This window comes from Malaclemys terrapin, chromosome 10 (assembly GCF_027887155.1).
Source record: "Malaclemys terrapin pileata isolate rMalTer1 chromosome 10, rMalTer1.hap1, whole genome shotgun sequence".
NCBI classification, from domain to species: Eukaryota; Metazoa; Chordata; order Testudines; family Emydidae; genus Malaclemys; species Malaclemys terrapin.
The window spans coordinates 65,019,030-65,041,671 of NC_071514.1; the positions used below are offsets into that span (position 1 = coordinate 65,019,030).

General features: G+C 44.2%; 1 protein-coding gene across 1 annotated transcript in view; it reads right to left on the reverse strand.

Moving 5' to 3' along the window:
* LOC128844959 (uncharacterized) overlaps positions 1-22,642 on the reverse strand; it is a 188,726-nt gene that overhangs the window by 123,018 nt on the left and 43,066 nt on the right. The window contains exons 10-13 of the mRNA XM_054043145.1: positions 21,366-21,531; positions 16,731-16,910; positions 9,890-10,042; positions 1,875-2,019 (exon numbers count right to left, since the gene is read on the reverse strand). Coding sequence (XP_053899120.1) covers positions 1,875-2,019; positions 9,890-10,042; positions 16,731-16,910; positions 21,366-21,531 — 644 coding nt within the window. The remainder of the gene's footprint in view (positions 1-1,874; positions 2,020-9,889; positions 10,043-16,730; positions 16,911-21,365; positions 21,532-22,642) is intronic.

Genomic DNA, 22,642 nt, shown 5'->3' on the forward strand with positions numbered 1-22,642 from the left:
ATATGATTGTTTGGAGGGGTTGTAATGCAGCTTGATTTTTCATGTGTTTTTATTCTGAACAAGGATCCTGAAAACCAATGTGTGCTTTATGCCCTGAAAGGCATCTATTACCCATGAATCTATTATATAGCTAGTGTAAATTCCACATGCTCAGAAGCCCAACAGAAAAATCAAGACAGTTTCTAGATTTTAGGGTTCTTGCCTTCAATCATTGGTGCAACCGGACAACAGTTTTCGATTTCTGTGCAGATCTGGCTCATAAATCAAAACTAATACAGATTTTGTCTTTTCCAGGTTACAGAGAAGAGGATCACTATCCGTGCTGATTCTGGACAGGGTTAAAAGCACTGGATCAAATTATAATTATTCCTTGTTGATTATGGTGAAGTTGTTTATAGAAAATCCCTCCTTCATCCCAAATCCTGGATCATCTTAAACATGTGCTGCTTTTGTATAGGAAGCTGATGAGATTCTTCACTTCTATGTAACCCAGATGCTTATCATTTTCACACTAGTTGAAATGGCTTCCCCTCTGGAAAATCTACCACATAAACAAAGGCAGTGTTTCAAACCAAGCACAATGGATTTTCTATGCAGCGTCAGTTTTCAATTCAGCATCTAATATCAGCAATCTGACTCACGTCAGGCGGCAATCAGTCATGGGTTGATCTGGAATTACTGAAACAGGCAGTATGAAGTAAGGAAAAAGACTGCAATACCGTTGCCTAGAAACTATGCATCTGAGCATATTCCAAATATTTAAAAATATCTCTCTGACTGTTTTACGTAATATCCCTTCTAATCCAGCATGTTCCCCTTCCCACACTTTTCTTCTTCTCTGGATTATTAATGTTTTGTTGTTGCTGTTGTTTGCTCCTAGTTGTTTGCCAAAGTTGTCAAACTTTGTACCCTACCCAAACAGGGTAGGTTAGATAAATGTCTACTAGGGATGGTCTAGGCAGTATTTGGTCCTGCCATGCGGGCAGGGGACTGGACTCGATGACCTCTCGAGGTCCCTTCCAGTCCTAAAATCTATGAATTTAGTCTCCAGAGCGTTTCCAGGTGGTCTGAAGAGCTGCTTCTGTCATAACGATGAAGCATCTCTCAGTAAGTCTTGCTGCTATTTGCAGACGAGTCCAAAACACTTAAGGTTTCCATAGAATGTATGATCAACTAAATTAAAATTAATACACCCCTCTCTGTACTCTTCAGAATTGTGTTTGTCTGGTGTAAATTCAACCATGATTAAAGATACAGATGACACCAAAACTGATGGACAACAAATGCAAAGGAGGACACCACTAGACAGCACAGTGTCCCAGAGAGAGAAGTGGAGGTGAAGCTGTAGGCAATAAGAGGGGATCCAATATTAATAAATGTGTAGTACTATACCCAGTGAACAACTAATATAAAATGGGGAGATGGGGGACATTTTAAAGGGGCACTGTGAAATACTTTGTAAACAGCTTTTATAATACCTATTACCTGAAATAATTTTCAGAAGCTTGGAAATTTATTTATTTTTTTGCTTCTTTTTTCCTTCTCCATTCAGCAAACTTTATAATTAGCCATTTGTGTTTGTAATGTAATAAAACTCAAGCATGGCCTGTTGTTCCTCTCTCAGGCTCTTTGATGATGTCAGTATGTGTTCATTAAATGCTGCCAGCCAGGAGAGATCACACCTGATTTTCTTTTGTGCACCACACCAAATTGTTGACAATTAAAAAAAAATTAAAACCCCCAATTCTAACAGTTTTAAAGTAGGTAACGTGGAGCTCAAACCTCAGGCACCTCTAATAGGAAGCAAATAAAAAATCAAGTCTAGAAAATAACATATTTAGGTATTTTTAACATTTCAGTAGCTGTCTGCTGACCTTGGCTGGATGTCTCCTCCTGCAAAGTCTGTTGTACTTGGTTAAACAGCTCATCACTCGGACATTTCATTGCTATATAATATGAAGCAATTCTTATTTCCACGTCATCATCGGCTGCTTGATATAAACGGACTAATACAGTACGCTTGAAAAAAAAAAAAGATTAAGGTACTTACTCCCCTAAAAGAGCTGAGGTGCATTAATTTCTAGGTATAAGCGGCTAGCCCTTGCAACAAGCATTATGAGGAAAGTAAGTTGTTTTATACAATATCAATACACACACATATATGTACAGCACAGCATCCTGTTCACAAAGTCCCAGGATGCTATACTATTACACAGTTTGGGATGGATCCATTGAGCTATAGGGGAGCATTACTATTAACATAAATGAGTTCAGGACTGGACCCCAATACAGTAATCATTAATACAGTTTTAAGTAGTAGAATTTACTAGTCCAGGACCAAATCCTCGGTTCCTTATTCAGAGCCGGATCCTGCTAACACATCTGTGTCTGAGTAATTTTTCTTCACATGGGTAGGTCTTCTTCCATATCTTACAGGTGGAAGGAAGTCATTTTGTACACCCAGTGTTTAGTTCATACAATGTCATTTATTCTTTTCTACTTAATGGTATTCCACGTGACAATTTGTTTTTACCAATGAGAATACAGTAATGAGTGGTATAACCATATAACCCAGTTATACCCTTGAACTGCACACAAAATTTCAATAGATTTCAATGAGCCTCTGTATTTGTCACAATGACAGGATCAGGCTGTGTGTCAGTATTGGAAATAAATCAGTTAAACAAATGAGGAGGAAATGCTTTGTCTTTTGTAGTATACCTCAGAGTGAGAGTCCTCTCAAGTGTGGGAGGAAATTCCAGGTCTATCTAGCAAGACATGCTATAGGCTAGTTTTGCCTCAGTAAGGCCTGGTGGGCATGGCTTTACATTTTCCTGTGTCTATCAAATGCTGTGTCAACCATTTACTTCTCTCTAGCCAGCTAAGAATGGGAATGTCTCAGGTGTAACTAGGCTTATCCATTGCATAAAACTTCCAATATTTCACATTGCACAAAAGGAGGTTGAGGAGGAGGTTGAAAAAACACCACCACATGAGCCCCTCAGGGGCTTCACCGAGGCAAGGAAAGCCAGGCAGCTCAAGTTACCACCTTTTATCAATTCGCCAACAGTTACCACAGTGGGATGCTGAAGTTATCTAAGCATAGCGCTACAGTGATACCTGCAATATTACAATGTGGTAATTGTACTGCACTTTCATTATGTTAAAAGGGAACTTTTGCCTGCGAAAAGATCACATTTGTCAAGAAAAACATCTGAATGCTTTTTTTTTTTTGCTTCTCCAGCAAGAACACAGTCCTTCCCAACCTCCCCTGCAGCAGAAAGAGTTCTGCTGGGAGATGCTTTTATACTCGGTTCTTATTTGTTTGCACACTCCAGAATTATTTCATACAGGGGCACCATTTTAGATTTTGGGGGAGGGGGACAACTTTAACCATGATTCCAAGAGCTACTTAGGCACCTGAAAACTCTAGGATTTTGGGGTTTTTTTTTTTTTTTCAGATAATAACTTAGAAATTAGCTGATAGGGCACTGTATCTAATTCCTATATATAAAAAAAGGATTAAATAAATATTAGACCCACTCAGCTCTAATACTAACATGTTCTCACATCATGTATCAAGTCACTTAAGGGACAGTGATTAGGTTTAACATTTTAATGTATATTCTTTGTTACTAACTCTTGAATACAACAATTGAAACAATTATAGAAAAATCTAGATTACTTTCTATCACTTTTTTGAAGTTCATCAAGCCTGGAATAGATCATTTAACTTTGGAAACATCCCCTACTAGGCAAGGCCCCATGAGTTTATATTGTACCTGCCTGGGGCTTTAGAGGTGTTACCTCACTACAGATAATAGACTAGAAACTAACTTTAAACAGGAGTGAAACTGACACTTTCAAGTCACTTTCACAGTGTTGCCAGGGCCAGTGCTACCATTAAGGCAAAGTAGGCAGTTGCCTAGGGCGCCAAGATTTGGGGGCGCCAAAAAGCTGTGCCCCCAATTTTTTTTTTTACAGTGTTCCTGAGCACGGTCGCCGCTCCACTTCTCTTGCCTCCCAGGCTTGCAGCACCAATCAGCTGTTTGGCGCCACAAGCCTGGGAGGGGAGGAGAATTAGAGTGGGGGTGGCGTGCTCGGGGAGGAGGCGGAGCAGAGGTGAGCTGGGGTGGGGAGCGGCCGCACGGCTCCCCGGGGCAGGGAGCTGCCGGGGGGGGGGGGCGCTCAGGGCGGAAGGAGGCGGGGAGCTGCCTCAGGGCTGGAGGGGGCCTCAAGGTGGAAGTTTCGCCTAGGGCGCGAAACTTCCTTGCACCGGCCCTGAGTGTTGCCAATCTCAAATGTTCAAAAACCATGAATCAGGCTCACCAAAAATCATGAGATTGGTTTTTAAATCATGAGATTATTTAAAAATAACAGATTTGGGGTTCTTTTTATTTGCCTTCTGCTTTTAGAGCCTGCTTTTAGAGCCTGCTTTCTGCACAATCACAGCGACTAGAACTTCTTTTTCTTTAAGAATGAAGGCTGAAATAATCACATATCCACTTGACTCTAGAAGCTGGGGCTTTAAGGAAAACAATTATCATGAGACTCATGACAAAATCATGAGAGGTTTCAGAGTGGTAGCTGTGTTAGTCTGTATCAGCAAAAAGAACGAGGAGTAGTTAGTATGGCAACACCCATTTTTTCATGTTCTCTGTGTGTATATATATATCTTCCTACTCTATTTTCCACTGTATGCATCTGATTAAGTGGATTTTAGCCCACAAAAGCTTATGCCCAAATAAATTTGTTAGTTTCTAAGGTGCCACAAGTACTCCAAAATCATGAGAGTTGGCAACACAGCTTTTACTTCTGTTTAAAGGCTAGTTACTTTCCAGAAGGCTCTTCAACTCAATCACTGTAGTGTTGTGTTTCATTTCTCACAGGAGAATATTTAAAGCCAAACACCAAGAAAATTCTATATTTTAAAGTTGAGAAAAGAACTCAGACTTCTGAGGAATATCACGGCCACTGCAGGCAGGAAAGGAAAATAAACAGGCACGGGAGCTCTGGGCAGCTCTTCCTCTAGAAAGAAGGTTGGAGGGTCAAAGCTTCTCGTCCTTAATCTAGTAAAACTTCTATTGCCATCAGTTCCTCCATTCATAGATATAAACATCACCGTGAACATGTGATAACATGTGTGGTCAATAACTATACACTTCACACCTAAATATCTGAGCCATCTTATCCAGAGTTACACCGCTTATATGCACTGGCTTAGGGACTGGATTTTCTGGCATATTCTCAATAGTGCTGAGCACACAAATGGTGCACAGTGAATAATGCAAATCATGCCAATAATCGTTGACTTTATGGACTCTGTGGATGCAGTTTCTGTTCTTTGTTCTGCAATTGGCCTGAATACAGCTGAAACCCTAAGAATTTGAGGCATAAACACATCTGAAACTCATATAGCACTTTCTCAGTCCTTCCTTTTCTCAAACTCAGAACAAAAAATGACTGAACAAAATGGTTTCCAGTTAACATGTAAAATTACACAGCAGCCATTGCTGTTAGGGTGACCAGACGTCCCGATTTTAGGGGACTTGTCCCACGTCCCAACCTTACATTGGTCAGGACGCACCTTGTCCCGACATTGGGGGGACCGCAGCAAGCTGGCACCGCCAGCGCCACTCACCTCTTCCTCCTGGGCCCTGGGGCAGCGCCGGCACAGCAGTACCAGCCCACTGGCCGGCAGGAGCCTGCAGAGTGCAGCCCTGCCCCAGGCACACAGAGGCGGCAAAAAGGTCTCCACTCCGCTGCGTACTGCAGCGAAGCAGGGCTTGTAGACACCGGCAGCGGGCAGTGGGCAGAGAGTCCCCCCCACACTCCCCTCAACCCAACCCGCCCCGACCCACGCGAGCGACGCGACCCTAGGAACCAGAGGCAGGGACCTGCCTGCTGGATGCTTCCTGGGAGCCACTCCAGCAGGTAAGCACTGCTGGGACTCACCTGGCCCCCGGCAGGTCCCTCTGTGGGGGCTCCTGGCCAAGCAGGTGTGAAACCTGGCGGCCAAAGGGGGGACTCCCAGGGAGGGTTCGGGGCAAAGCTGCAGAGAAGGGAGCAGGGTGGGCTCGGGGAGGGGAGACCAGCACCAAGCCACTTGCCTTTCTCCCTGTCTGCACTGCAACAGATTTGGGTTTATCTTTATATTAAGGGGTAAATTCACATGCAAAATTTTCATTGAATTCAATAGATGTTCCATGCATATAATGACGCCTGGAGATGGCCCATAATTTACACACTGTTTTTTTGCTCTTCTCTGGACTTTCTCCACAATCTTTAACATATTTATCCTCACAACTCCCCTCTGAGGCAGGGAAGTGCTAATATCCCCATTTTACAGATCGCCTCTCTGTGCATCAGTTCCCTAAGGCCCAGATCCTCAAAGGTATTTAGGCGCTTAACTCCCATTAAAATCAATGGTAGTTAGGTGCTTATTTACCTTTGAGGATTTGAGCCTTAAGTGGCTTACCCAAGGTCTGTGATGGAGCAGGGAAGCTGGGTCTCCCAAGTCCTGTGCTAGCACCTTAACCACTGCACCCTCGTCTCTCTTTTATGTTTCATCCTAATCTGTGTCTCTCCATACTTTCTTTGTCTGTCATTAATGTAATATTCTTCTAAACAAGATTGTAGTAGCGCAGTGCACTGAAGTAACTGCCACCTCTTTTTTTAACAACACACTCTCCAATAATGATTTCTACAGGCGCCATGTCACTCTTCTCATCGAATGAAATGTTGCTCAGATTGATGAAAGGGCAACAGATATGTAATCTATTAATTTACAATACTTGGCTATGAAGGGCTAGATTGTGCCTTTATAACTCAGTCCTGAGTAGATACATAGAGCTGAAACACCCCTATGGGAGCTCAGCAAGGGATTTCACCATGGGGTGACACAATCCAACTGTGAACTTCCAGATAAGCCTGCTACCCCTAGTCCTGTGCTTAGCCTGCTCTAGTCCTCCTTCTTCTCTTCCTTTGAGGAGATTTATCTTCCTGGGGTGTGCACAGAGGGATCAGTCTCCGTGGTCCCTCAAATGCAGTGACTATGGCTGGCCATTGGCAGGGCTTCATTGGGGAAAGGTTTTGTGCCTCCACCAGCATCCCCCCACAAGGGCAAGTTGCAATCTGGTCTTAAGAAAAGCTGTTAATTGGACAAACTTGTGTTCAGTTACTGGTAGTAGTTGAAGGCCTGATCCTGCAAATGCACATGTGAGTAACTTTACTCCTGTGAGTAGTCCCACTGAAAGTCAGTGGACCCACTCATGGTACTAAGCACTCTGCCCCTAGGCTTTAGTCACTATAATGTCCTAAGTGGGCCATAAGCCTGAGCCTTCCAGAAAGTCATTCTAGGCTTTAGTGGCGAAAGGACTAGCTATTCTGTCTGTTTTTAGAACTAGAGGTCACCAAATTAAATTAATAGGCAGCAGGTTTAAAACAAACAAAAGGAAGTATTTCTTCACACAATCAATCTGTGGAACTCTTTGCCATAGGATGTTGTGAAGGTGAAGACTAAAGAAAGAAAAGAATGAGACCAGCAGAATAAGGACAGTGCACTTCAAAAAAAGCAGACTTCAACAAATTCAGAATTTGTAGGGAAGAAAATGGGATGGGAGGAAATCTTAAGAGAAGTAGGAGTTCAGGAGAGTTGAGGGTTTCTCAAGGAGACAGTATTAAAGGCACAATGGCAAATTATCCTGATGCACACAATGCACAGTCAACCTGTGGAACTCTTTGCCAGAGGATGTTGTGAAGGTCAAGACTATAACAGGGTTCAAAAAAGATCTAGATAAATTCATGCAGGATAGGTCCATCAATGGCTATTAGCCAGGATGGGCAAGGATGGTGTCGCTAGATTCTGTTTGCCAGAAGCTGGGAATGGGCAACAGGGGATGGATCACTTGATGATTACCTGTTCTATTCATTCCCTCTGAAGAACCTGGCATTGGCCACTGTTGGAAGACAGGATACTGGGCTAGATGGACCTTTGGTCTGACCCAGTATGGTCATTCTTATGTTCTTTTCTCTGGCATAGCCCTGGTCTACATTTAAAATTTGGACTAAGTTGGACTTAGATCTCTTAGAGATGTGAATTTTTCACACAACATAGCGCTGTAACTAAGCCAACCTAGACCCTGGTGTAGACACGGCTAGGTCGACAGAAGAATGTTTCCAGTAACCTAGCTGCCACCACACTGGGAGGTGGTTTACTAGAGTGATGGAAAGCCCCCTTCCATTGATGTAGAAAGTGTCTACACTATGGTGCTGCAGCAGCAGAGCTGCAGCTGTGTAGCTGTAGCACCACTCCCGGCAGTGCTTACTTGAGGTGGCTCCCAGGAAGCAGCTGGCAGGTCCCTGAGGTAAGTTTCAGAGGCTGCATCCTCCTCCCCAGCAGGGTGTGTGCAGACCGGTCCACCTTGCTCATGGCAGAGCCAAGGAAAGGAGGCACCTGCCTCTGCACATGCTGGTTCTACGCAGGGCAGGCTGGGGCTGAGCACTGCTAGGCTGCTGCCCAGTCCACTTACCCACATTAGCAAGCAGGGATTGCATCTGGCAGCATACATCTGTTTAATGTACAATCGGGACACCATTGTCCCGATATTCAGGTAAAATTTTGCATTTGGTAGCTTCCTAGGGCCCCCTCTCGCAGCTTCCTAAGGCCCCCTCTCATGGCTCTGTGCACTTGTGTCTGTCATTCCCCCCATCCCCCCTTGCTCGCCCAATGTGTCTTGATATTTCACTCTTGCGATCTGGTCACCCTAATTGTTGTACAACCCAGCATGGGGCAGAACTTGCCACCCCTTGGGAATTAAGTGATCTCCTCTCATCTGACTCTCTTTACATGCTGTCAACCACCACATTCATCCCAACCTTCTGACCGTTTGCTGGAGTCTCAGAGAATTGGCCGCCTTGGTTTTGCTCCCATCTATCAGAGTCCTCTTTTTTTGCAGCATATGCGGGGAGGGAGAGCGAGAGAGAGCGAGAGAGAGACTGGTCTCATCTGCTGGATAGGGAGCTAGTCCTGAAAGACCTAGGTTCTACTCCCCCCATGGACTTCCTGTTTGACCCCAGGCCAGTGCTTTAAGGACAGAATTTCAAAGATTTTTAGGCACCCTAAAGATGCAGCTAGATACCTAGTGGGGGCTACAAAGCACCAACCTGCTAAGTGCATTTGAAAATCTCACTAGGTGCCTAAATACCTTTGAAAATCTGGCTCTTAGTCTGTGTGTGCCTCAGTGCCCCATCTGTACAATGGGGATAACAGCACTGCTCTACCTCACAGAGGAGCTGGGAGGAGAAATAGGTTAGACATTGTGAGATGCAGCCTCAGATACTATGGTGATGGGGCCACATAAGTATCACAGGTAGAGTGGGAACTTCTCTATACACTGGTAGCCCTTCCCTGGGTTTGACTCCTTCTTTTCACCTACGCCTCCAAATCTCCCCCTTTTCTGAACGCAACCTTGGCTCAGTGCTTTGCTGTATTTTTTCTGATTCTCTCTCCTCCCCCAACTTCTCTCTAAAATAACCCCTCCTACCTCTCCCCCCTCCAAGGAGGGATTCCTCTTTTACAGACTAAACTTCCATATCCTTAATTTAATCACCAGCCCTTTCTTATCTTAATCACTCTGCCTCTGTTTGTAAACAAAATACTGACTCCCTGCCCCAGAGGCACCTCTCCTCTGCAGAACTCACACTAGTGCTGCAGATTTCACACTAATGCCGTGTGAGCTTCACCTGGGAGCTTGTATACCTGTATGAAACTCGGAGGGGGGGGGGAAGAGGGGGACTCCCTGCCCTCCCCTGCCCTGACCCTGATTTCACACAGCACAGATTCCAATACAGCACCAGTAAATCATCAACCACTGAACACATTACTTACATTGGCAGCACAGGGAATGCGTCTGAAGGCCTGTATGGCAGCTAAGCGGATTTCAGTGGGGTTGCTTCTCAGGGATGCACAAGAACTCAGGATAGGTGTTAGAGATGTTGCTGCCAGCCCTGCATTTCCAATTGCTTTTAACACTAGCTGCAGCTGAAAATACAAAGCAAGGCAAAATGGGAAACTGAGGTCATTGCTGCTAACCATCCCATCACCTGCACAAGATAGTTTATTACTTTTATATTATCACATTTTCTTTCAAAATAGTCTGCCTAAAACAGATCTTTGCTCACCATTTTATTGCTGCATGGGGAATTCTCAATCATGAACCACAAACATGAACAGATCTTTAGAATGAACTGCAGAGAAAAATTGCTTGGACACAGGATGCAAAGATATCATTTCAGACACTCTTGTATCATTGCCGTGTTCTTGCAAAATTTCAGAACAGCAAATACTGAGAGTGTCCTTGGAGATCGCCTGGAATCAATTGTTTAGATCAGAGAAGGTGATAGCAGAATATCTGCCTATCTGCCAGGGTGTCAGGCTAGGTCACAACTCAAAAGATTTGCTGGCATAGCTATGTCAGTTCGGAATGTAAAAAATTTGCACCCCTAAGTGCAATGTGCCAGCAAAAGCTAATGTAGTTACACTGGCAAAAGAGTCCATATGCTTATATCACTTATTTCATTCAGGGAACTAGTATAAAGTACAGCTCCCCTAAGGGCATGGCTACACTTGCAGATGTAGAGCACTTTGAGTTAAACCAGCCTTCAGAAAGCGATGTAGGGAAAGCGCTGAAATTGTCCACAATGACAGCTCCAAGCGCACTGGCATGGCCACATTTGAGGCACTTAAAGCGGCATTGGGAGCGGTGCATTATGGGCAGCTATCCCACAGAGCACCTCTTCCCATTCTGGCAATGAGGCTCGTGGGAAGGGTTCCAGGAGTGCGGGGCATTCTGTGTCCTGACCCAACTCTCCATGATGCTTCAGTTCGCATCCCTGGGCTTCTGTCCACATTTGGTGGACAACGTTCTTTGTACTGCGCGCTCTGTCTTCCCTTTCGGTCTGCGGGAATGGAGTCCGAACTGCTGAGGAATACGCTGATGAGTCTCGCCAGCACGTCACGTTTGGCAGTCGAGTTACTCCTTAAGAGCCAAACTGACAGTGATGACTCCGACAATATCGACTCGAGTAACACATACGACACGCATACGAGATTGCTTGTGGCATTCACGGACACGCTCACCACCATGGAACGCCGCTTTTGGGCTCAGGAAACAAACACTGAGTGGTGGGATCACATCGTCCTGAAAGTCTGGGCTGACGAGCAGTGGCTGCAGAACTTTCAGATGAGAAAAGCCACTTTCATGGGATGGCGCTCACCCCTATCCTGCGGCGCAAATACACGAGATTGAGAGCTGCCCTGACGGTGGAGAAGCAGGTGGCTATCGCAATCTGGAAGCTGGCAACTCCAGACAGCTACCGATCAGTCGCTAACCAGTTTGGAGTGGGAAAGTCAACCGTTGGAATCGTGTTGATGCAAGTTTGCAGAGCCATTAATCATGTCCTGCTCAGAAGAACTGTGACTCTGGGTAACGTGCATGACATTGTAGCTGGCTTTGCACAAATGGGTTTCCCTAACCGCGGAGGAGCGATAGATGGGACGCATATTCCAATTCTGGCACCAGCCCACCTAGTCTCCGAGTACGTTACTCAGAAGGGGTATTTCTCTATGGTTTTCCAGGAGCTTGTGGATCACCTTGGGAGTTTCATTTACATTAACGCAGGCTGGTCCGGAAAACTGCATGACGCATGCATCTTTTGGAACACTGGCCTGTTCAGGAAGCTGCAAGCAGGAACTTTCTTCCTGGACCAGAAGATCACTGTAGGGGAAGTTGAAATGCCCATTGTGATCCTTGGAGACCCCGCTTACCCTTTAATGCTGTGGCTCATGAAACCCTACACAGGGAGCCTTGACAGCAGCAAGGAGCAGTTCAACAACAGGCTGAGCCAGTGCAGAATGACCATGGAGTGTGCTTTTGGCCGTTTAAAGGGCCACTGGCGATCTCTGTATGGGAAGCTGGATCTGGCCGATGACAGCATCCCTGGGGTTATATCCGCGTGCTGTACCCTCCATAACATTTGTGAAGGGAAGGGTGAAAGATTCACTCAGGCATGGAACTCGGAGGTTCAACACCTGGAGGCGGAATTTGAACAGCCAGAGAGCAGGGCCATTAGAGGGGCTCAGCGGAGGGCTGCAAGGATTAGGGATGCCTTGAGGGAGCAATTTGAGGCTGAAAGCCACCAGTAATATTTGGTGTCCTGCACAGGAGTGAAGTGCAGTGGTTCCAATGTTAGAAGGAATCTGTGTTTGCTACGCTGACTTGCCATGCCTGTTGCTTTCCTGGGCTAAGGTATCTTTTACTTTATGCAATAATAAAGAATGTTTTCAAAGGAAAAAATCCATTTATTGAAAAGAAACACAACTGCTTGGGAAACAGAAAGGGCAAGGGGATGGGGTGGGGAACAGTACAATCACAGATTTGCATATGTCCTGTTGTCATACTCAGCCTTCCTCTCTGGCAATGAGTGCTGCACTTCAGGATGGCTATACTGCATGGTGATGGAAAGTGGGTTGGAGGTGATATGGGGGCACAAGGGAAAGAGTTTTGGGACAAGAGCTGCGGGGAGTGGGGGGAGAGGCAGGTATGGTAGTGCTCTGCCTGCATGGCTACGAGTGCCTGGATTGAGTCCGCTTGGCGCTCCATGATGCTTATCAGCCAATCCGTGCGTTGCTGCCGGAGCACCACGCTTTTGTGCCAGCACTCCTCATTCTGCTGGTAGATCCTCCTTTCACTCTCCCTTCACTCCTTTTAGATTCTCGTTAAGGGACTGCTGCATTACTTCATGCAGCATGACTTCTTTGCTTCTACGTGGCCTCTTCCTGATTCTTTGCAGCCTCTCGGACGGTGATAACATGGACGGCTGAGATCTCAAGGTTGCATCTGTAAAGGCAAAATGCAACACCAGACAGAGCAATGATTCCCCCGTACTTAAGGGCAAGCACAGTCTACACAATAGCAAAGCGAGCGGACGTAACCCACGGGAGCCCCAAAATAGTGAGTCAAGGGGGACTGATGGTTTCATGGCCGTACTGTCCTCTGGGTTTCTGTGCCTTGGGGAGAGCCAACAGCTGCAGGGAGTTCCTATACTGAACACTGTCCCCACATTTTCCACAGGAGTTAGTCATGGAAGATATCTCCCTGCTGAGGGTGACCTGGAAAGCAAGGGAGGGTCTTCTACTACAATGCAGCTTCTGCCATAGCCCATATGCAGCTTGCCCGTGTGCAGCAATGGTCCCCCACCCCTCACAGCACAGTGGCGCGGACATGTTAGCCTGACTGAGACAAGGACCGCAGTAGCTCTCCCAAGGAACCTGCGCAAGCGCATTGCCCAAGTTCTGGATGAGACCTTTGAAGAGATCACTGAAGCTGATTACCGCGATGTGAGAGCACATCAACGCCCTATTCCGCATCTAGGCATGCATGCAGCCCTAACCCTCCTTGCCCCAAGAGCCTGCACCGAATAACTTCCTTCCCAAAATAAAAGTCGCTTACCGGGCACCTCCTCTGGTGTTTGTCCTTCCCCAAGCACCAGCTGCCATGACTGGCTACCTTCCTCCTGACCTGAGAACTGCTCCTGGCTGCAAGCATCTAGGGATGTCGGGGTGTCTTCCTCTTCCTCAACACCCTCGCTCCCGCTTTCCTCCTCCTCCTCCTGCCTTGCTGAACTGGGGTCTAAAGTGTCCATGGTGGTCCTCGGAGTGGAGGTGGGGTCACCCCCAAATATCGCGTCCAGCTCTTTGTAGAAACAGCAGGTCACGGGGGCAGCACTAGAGTGGCGGCTTGCCTTGCGGGCTTTCCAGTAGACATTCCGCAGTTCCTTCACTTTAACCCTGCATTGCAGTGTGTCCCGGTCATGGCCCCTTTCCATCATGTCCCTTGATATCTGCCCAAAGGTATCGTAATGCCTATGGCTGGAGCGCAGCTGGGACTGGACAGCTTCCTCCCCCAAACACTGATGAGATCCAGCACCTCGCCATTGCTCCATATTGGGGATCGCCTGGCGCATGGAGGCATGGTCACCTGGAAAGATTCGCTGAGAGCACTCCACGCCTTGCTGAGCAAACAGGAAGGGGATTTTCAAAATTCCCAGTGAATTTAAAGGCGGGTCTGATGGTTGGTCACCTGAGCGCAGGGCAATAGAGTTCAAAGTGATGACCAGAGTGGCTAGAACAGGCATTGTGGGACACTTCTGGAGGCAAATCAGAGCGCATTAACAAACCAGGGTGTCCACACTGGCGCTGCGGTGCTCCAGCGGGGGCGCATCAAACGTTATTCCACTCACTGAGGTGGAGTTCCAGGAGCGCTCTAGCCACGGAATCCGGGCGCTCTACGTGCCTTGCCAGTGTGGACGGGTTGTGAGTTAGAGCGCACGAGGCTGCTTTAATGCGCTCTAACTCGCAAGTGTAGCCATGCCCTTAGAGGGTTTGCCATTATAGGTCAATTGGCAAACCCTTCCTGGTGTAGACAAGACCATACATACCCATAGTTTGCTCTTCTATAAACAATATAGCACTTTTTAAATGAAATTTGGTTTGGAACTGTGACGCTGCAAAAGTATCCAAAAGATACAGTGCATATTAATTTCAGTGTGAAGGCACAGACAATGCAACAAGTAGGGGAGGGGGACGATTTTCAAATATATGAAAGCTATGTCTCAGTTTGATTATCTATAGATCAAAACGCTGCAGGGTAAAATGCTTAGTGGTAAAGGTTTGGGGTTCTGAATGCCATGGTTGATTAAGTCATTTACCACAATGTTACCACGGTCATTTCCTATACTAAGTATAGAGGAAACCGGAGGAATTTCAGAAACCAATGGACATAGTAACTGTTGGAAAATGACGACTTTTCAATAGCAAGCTCTATGCCTAGACTCCCTATACCCATAAGTTCAACTCCTCATAGGCTGACCCACCTTGCATTGTTCTTAGCTAAATTGTGCTGTATACACACACACACACACACACACACACACACACTAGTTCAGGAGTAATTGCAGAGTTAAAATGTGTCAGAAACTGCTGTAACTGTGTGAGCTAAAGGAGACTCAGACCCTATTTAATGTAGGATGCTTATGATGAGGCTTGAGACATGAGATTCTTTCGATGGTGCATGGATATCAAAGATGACATGGCCATTTTAGTAGAATTGTCCTAAGCCAAAAATATCCTCTCCCCTGCACCCATTGCGCCATATTGTTGCTCAGCTGGTGCCTGGCCTGCCTCTCCTGAGGTGGCTGCATTTCAGTGGGTCTCAAAAATCAAGCCACTTGTATTTAGGTGCCTTGCTTTGTGTTGAACATCTTGGCCAGATTCTGTACAGTCCTTTGGGATGCTTCAGGACTGTAAATGTAAATTATTATTTTCATGACAAGCTCATGCATGTAACATTAAGGAAAAAGCCCTTCCGTTATTTGAACGGTCTTTTAAAAGAAACCCAGCTTTAGTCAGAAATGCATGTTGAAGAGATTAAGAGAAGTCTGGCTTACTCTCAGGAAATAGTTCCTAATGGTGAGAGCTATTAGACTATGGAATAGTCCCCCAAGGGAAATGGTGGAAGCCCTATTGCCCGAGTTATTTATCTAGGCACAACACTAGAAGGTACACAGTAGGGAGCAATTCTGCCCCTCCCTAGGAAAATGGACTCTATAACCTCATACAACAGATTTTTCCTGCCTGTCTTTCCATCTGCCTTCTACGATTCTATTGCCCACAGGAGCAGTCAAAAAAGTTCAGGAATGACATTTTGATCTTAAAAGCTCAATTGAAATTCCTATAAAATAAAGCCTGGTGTTTAAATAACTGCTGTAACAGAACTGAGAGTGACAGATTGCTCAGATGATATGAAAAAAATAACTAAAACCAAGTGTGCTTTGCACATTGGGACCTTAAATTCTGGAAGGTGCAAAATACCTCGGCTAGCATAGCAGTTGGGGTCCTGCTACACTTACTAACTATCTGGTACACTGTCACTGTGGTCTCTAAGGGTGAGAAGGAAGGAGCTTAGGAGGATGGTGAAACAGAAGGAAGATATTTCTTTAAAGGTGAAGTGCAGTTAAAATGAAGAATCCAGAAATATGGGCTGAATTGCTCCCAGTCCAACAGAGAAATCACACACAATCAACGGACACAATATCATTTCCCCTTTCCTTGGCAAGTCCTTCAACATCATGCTAGTCAACTCCAGTCATGCTGTGACTCCCCAGAGTGCATCATCCTATGATGTTACAGCTACCACTAACTGCATGAAGCCAATCAAAAGAAGGGACAGGTAAATTATTTCTCGTGTTATCTGTAGTTTTTAAAAGGTTTTTCATTTTATATCCAACAGCTTTTAAAATAATATGTTACAAATAAAATTTTAAAATCTGTAGAAAGGATTAAAAAAGATCCAACACACTTGTGCCTTTTTAGACAATTTTCTAAAAGGTTTTGTTGTCTGAATACCCACGAATATCCATGAAAGCCACTCTTTTCTGTCCAACAAGCCTCTTTTGGCCATATGTACTACCAAAGAATATAGCTGAAATGAGTAAAATAACATTTGCTTGTAGATTCAAAAGGTATCCATATTTTCACTCCAGACACCATTTCATGTCATTTTCATCATACAGGTTCTTATTCTGATTGTGTCTAAAGGGAGAAAAAGGGAGGGATGGCTGTTTGAAACTTGTCTTCGGGGTTACTCCACGCTTGTCTAAATGACTGTTACCTGGCTGAGTCCTGATTCTTGCAAGGTGCAGTTTCCTCCCAAGTATCCTTCCAGAATACTTGTCACCATCTGTACTGCAGGCAGACGGTCACAGGCGCTGTTAGCTGAACAAAAGTGATGCACCAAAGCAGTTATTCCTAAGAAGACACTCTGACTTGCTCCTGGTGACTGCAGCAAAGGCTGTTAATCAAGACAAGAATGACAGGCGGCTTAAAAACTGTAAGCCTCATATTTATTATAATACCCCAAGCACTCTGATGGCATGTACATCTTCACAGAGATTTACAAACATTAATTAATTCATCCTTATACGCTCTTATGAAGCCACAGAAAATAACCCCCATTTTCAAATACTGACTATTGTGTCTTTGAAAGATTTTAATAAAAAAAACATGCTGGGGAGACTCAGAGGAAAACCCCAGATGATATGGAGAAAAATCTACCACTCTCATATGCTTAAGTGAAGACTGAATTAGTATGATCCTTGAGAGGACTCAAGGCCATTCTATAGTGAAATGCATTCCAAGACACTCCCAGTGCTTAGAACACTCACATTGTTTATGTTGCAAAATATACTGCCTGTCCCCATAGCAATGGGCTCTCCAAGTCAGGATTAAGCTGTAGCAAATAGAAGCTTTTGATGCAAAGGTGCTGTACAGTGCATGGAGGAGACTAATACAAGTGGCCATTGTCCAGCACTCTCAACAGGGGAGTGCTTTAAATTAAGGATACCAGTGCAGTGAGAATGTAATTTAAATTGGCTATAAAATTATCACCTACACTTTTACTGAGGTATAGCAATAGTGCAGTATTTCACGAGTCACATTTTATATTAAGTTTCCCCTGATAAATAGCTTATAAAAGATAATACAAGACTATAACAATTTATTAACCATTTATTAGTTTGTTATTGTGTCCAACAGGTTGTTTATAACCAGCAGCACCTACCACAATGGGGGTTCTGGTCTAGGACTAGGTGCTACAATAATACAAATAATAAATAAACAAATAACCTAAAACACATGTTAGTGTATTACAGATAGTTATATAAGCGCATGCTAATTATGTCTGTAATATGCTTACAACACCTATAAATCATTTATTAGCCTTTTATAAAAGGAACCTAAATATAAAGTGTGACCCATATATCTTACAGGGCTTAATCCTGAAAACCACTACTCCAGTAATTCTATTGAATTCAGTGGGACCAGGACTAGTTGAGGCCAAAAGGATTGCAAGATTAGGCCTATGGTTATGCACAGTTTGCATCTGTTGTGACTTGTTTTCTTTTTACAGCACCCCCCTACTGACATTTTCTCTTCCTGCCACTTTGGCAGCTGCTGTTTGTTTTTTAGATGCAGCCAGCTCTGTAGGAGAGAGAGACACCATGAGCGCTCTCGTGTAGACCCTACTTTTGTTCTTTCTTGTAAAAGCAGTTATAAATAAATATGATAAATAAATGGTTGGTGTTTGTATATACAAAATTGTAACAGGGCCCCTAGATGTGAATACCTATAGATTAATGCCTGACAGAATGGTATGTTATTTTTCTCCTAGAAAACAACTGGCGTTTGCAGTTCAGCACAGACAATTTTAAAAAGTGCCCTCTAGTAGCAGGTCTCTGCTGCACTCACTGGCAATCAAGCAGTTTCTGATTGCTCTTTCTGTAATAAAAGATCAGCCAAGAACTTTTCAAACCTCTCCCAATTTAGCTTTCTAAATAGAAAGTTAAAAGTAGCAACATTGCAAACCCAGATCCAACCAGCACACTGAGAGCAGCTGTTAAGAATCCTGGGAGGAAAGGAGAGAAAGAGCAGCTGGAGAGGGTGGACAGAGGAAGAAGAAATGGAACAGGAAATGCATCTGGAGGGAGAAGAGCAGGGAGAAAGGCCAAAGGAAGCAGAAGACTGAAAAAAGCTATAGCTGAGGGAGGGAGGGAGACTTTGCATAGAAAGTTATAGTCCTAGCATTCTAACGACACAAACAAATTCAGCCTCATCTCCTTATGAGGCCAGTGTGTAATGAATGTATGTGCATCTACCAGAGCTGTTCATTTTATACACATCAGTCAATATTTTAACATACCATACAATAAATTTCATTATGAGCACTTGCATGAGTAAAGAGACACACGTGTTTTCAGGAACAGAGCCCATGTGTTTATATGGGAACCTACTCTGAACTGTTTGCATTCCATAATCATTAGCAGATTCTTTCCCAGTACACAAACTTGCCATGAATTGTAAACATTTCTCAACTACAGGCATTTTGGAGAAGAGGAGCACTGGAAGCTAAGTGGGTCCAAGGCACAAAATATGTTTCTATTTGTCCAATAAAGCTGTAGTCAAACCCCATATTTCCATACACCCTGAAGTAAACATGGTTTTGTTGAAAATCCCATAATTGAAGTGATGACCCAGAAGACTAAATGAGCTGGATATGAATTATCTCAACTAGGAATTCTGGAAAGCCTTCAAAGCTCTGGCAGCCGGCGCTTTATTATCCTGGCCTGTAATTGTTTGATAGGGAACAGCAAGTTGTGAGATTGATTCTTCATGAGTCTGACCAATCAGTGGGCCCTTTGCTGCCAAGCCAAATAGACCCAGGCAGTTATTTTATTCTGTTTAAAAATAATTTGCAATTGCTGACTTTCCCTCAAAGTGATCTCAGGCTTTTCAAACACAGTAAGCTACAGAAGTAGCTATTAAGCTATCCCCACCTGAAATGGAACAGGACAACCTCAGGAAGAACGTACCAGGCCCAAGTGCTCACTCACTGGGCACAGATAAGTCAGAAAGTCACAATCCCCCTGCTTAAACCCAGCAAGAAGATTCTGCTGTAAGTCAGGGCCGTTGCCTTCTGAACCATTACGTTTCCCCACTCCATTAAAGGCAAGAAATAGAATTTCCCTCCTTCCTCCCTTCAATGGCTATGAGATACAACACACACACATGGAGCCAGATTCTAGGGTACCCCAATCAGGAGCAGCCTGTAATTTCTACACTTTGGTCTGATGCTGGCTGTGGGCAGAAGGATCCGTGCAAGCTTTTCTTGTCTGCCTCCACATGCTCCATCTGGCCTTGATGTTGCTTTCTCACCAGAGTATTCGGGATTCATTATAGCTGAAAACTGGAATAAGTCCAATGGGACTTTTGTGTACTGACTAAATGAGTCAGAAAAAAATGTCAACTAGCAAGAAATGCTAAGGGTATAACATGTCCCATTGCTTCCCTTCCTATGCCTGGTCCCCTGTTCACTGCAGGGGCTGTGGAAAAATGGCCATTTTTCCACAGATAAGTTTGGGACATTTTGTACCTTGGTCAGAATTTGGTCTACTATGTATTTTATCCAGCAGTCTTATTATTACCTTGTTTTCCAATCACTAAAAAAAAACAAATCACGAGTAATGCTGCTGAGGCAGAGGAAACTAAGTGAGAATTGCCCAGTATGCTGCAATAACTCGCTCTCCTTTTTACAAACACCCACCCACCTCTATTCATGATCCCAGAGTAGAAATATTACAAGCCAGGTTGCTCATTCCAGTCTGCACAGATGTAGGAAGTACTTGGAATCTTGCAAACACCTTGCCAGTTTGCTCAATTTTTAGCTCAATCCTGAGCTCAATTTTGCATACCCAGGAAATTTGGTTACTTCTTCAGAGAAGCACACAAACTGAACCAAATCCTTTGAGGCCCTCCCATCACTAAAAAAAACGCCCATTTACAGCAGTTTCAATAACAGCGTCCTGCAGAAAGTGAAGCCCAAAGAAGAGGGCACTGTGCAAATGTAAAAACCATAGAGCAGTAAAGCCCTTTAGGGTGTATGTAAAATTCCCTGTATCCTTTCCTCCAAATCTTGGAAAATGACACATGAAAGGTGACAAATGCCATTCTGAGCTGAAATGCATGGTGTACATCATAATCCACAAAGGGACTGCATTACATATTACCTTAGGGGAAAACCACACTATAAAAATGTGAATACTCAGCACATATAATCAACTAACAAGTCAAAATCTGAAAAGCAGCTGTAGGCCTGGAATGTCTGTGGGTGTTAATTATAATACTCCTAAAAAGGTGCTGAATTAACAGCACTGGAGAATGAAGCCTCTATCCAAAAAACAGGGACAGCAGAACCTGTAATAGTATCAGCTTCCTCACACTGTCCTACCTTTGAACCTCTACCTTGACCTGCAGAGAGCACCCTTGAGGGGCCAGTTCAGTCTCTTCCCTTCTATCTCTACGCTGCCGGTTCAAATCAAACCCCAGGAACTAAAGGCTGTTTGCACCCTCTGTTGGAGTCTTACATGAAATGAGCTGGTAGTTTCAGTCCACTCCCAGAACACATCACTAAAATCACCTCCAGAAGCAGAGTTTCATGTAAATCTGAGTGGGAGTGAGACTAATAGTCTAAATGCCAAGGCTAGGTATAAATATAATATATGCCTATCTCATAGAACTGTAAGGGACCCTGAAAGGTCATCAAGTCCAGCCCCCTTCCTTCACTAGCAGGACCAAGTGGCCCCCTCAAGGATTGAACTCACAACCCTGGGTTTAACAGGCCAATGCTCAAACCACTGAGCTAGCCCTTCCCACAGTTGGCTTTAATGATAAAATGAAAAACTGGTCTGCTCACAGCAAGAGAGTCGATCATGCCTGTGGTGGGTTCAGGAATGAATGACAATGACCAAAGGAAAGATTCCATTTTGTCCTCCTCCACTTCTTTTGCAACAATAATTTCTTTCATCAGGACAACACAGGCCTCTGTAGCACACGATGGGAGAGCATCTACTAGCGGCTGCCTGAAACACAACAGAAAAATGTCAAAATCTACATGAACTGAAGTACCTAAGAGTCAAAGAATATTTGCCTTCTGTCTTCCTGAGACTGAGGTTGCTTCAACGGAAATAAAAGTCCACTAAAAAACTAAGGGGCATATCCTTAGGGGCATATCCTGACCCTACAAAAATCACTGGGAGGTTTGGCATGTATTTAAATGGGTGCAGCACTGTACCTCCTAGGCCAAGATTTTCAAATGTGACTAGTGAATCTGGGCATCCCAAGTTTTTGCTTCTCCTCAAGGGACTTGATTTTCAAGAAAGGACTCCTCTAAGATGTCTCAAATTGGGCACCTAAAGACTGAAATGTCTCAAATCTTAGTCATTTAAGTCTGCGGTTCAGAATTATGTCACTTGGGAAAACTGAAAAAAGACATTTGTATAGCAGAAGAAGAATGTCCACACAGGGAGCTATACTGGTGTAGCTATACTGGTATAATTGGTAAGAGTTTCCCATGTAGATAAAGCCTTAGACTGCTATGGGCAGAAGATGACCTGCAGTTGTAATTTTTCTCTGAAGAATAATGTAGCTATTTGTCAGCATGAGAGAAATTAAGTGATTTAGGGTTTTTCTTATAACTAATGTAGAGTTAATGCCAATTTTTCAAGTTTGTGTCAAGTGAAGCATGAACCATTGTTACAAATCCAGAGCAGCTGTACAGAAAATTTAGTCTAAGCTAGATAATATTTTGGCCTGAAAGCACATTAAATGCCTGTTTCTATGCTTGCAGTTCTCAATATATTTACTTGTATTTGCTAGGAAAGCCCACATTGTTGGAAGGAGGAAGAAAAACAAGATTATAGGCCTGATCCCACTCTTACTGAAGTTGAGGGACAAACTAATTGACCACAATAGTGTAGACTCAGCCTTATCAAAGATCCAAACCCTCAGATCTGAACCGGTCCCAATATCAGAGATGTTTGGACCTTGCTGTAAACATTGTGAGTGAAGCTCAACTCTAGATTATATCAAGGAAATAATTTCCATCTAAAAGTTTCTTCAATCAAAACTGGGAAAGCATTTTCGACCACATTTTTGTGGACATTGGTTGAGGGTTTTTTTAAGTCAGCTCTG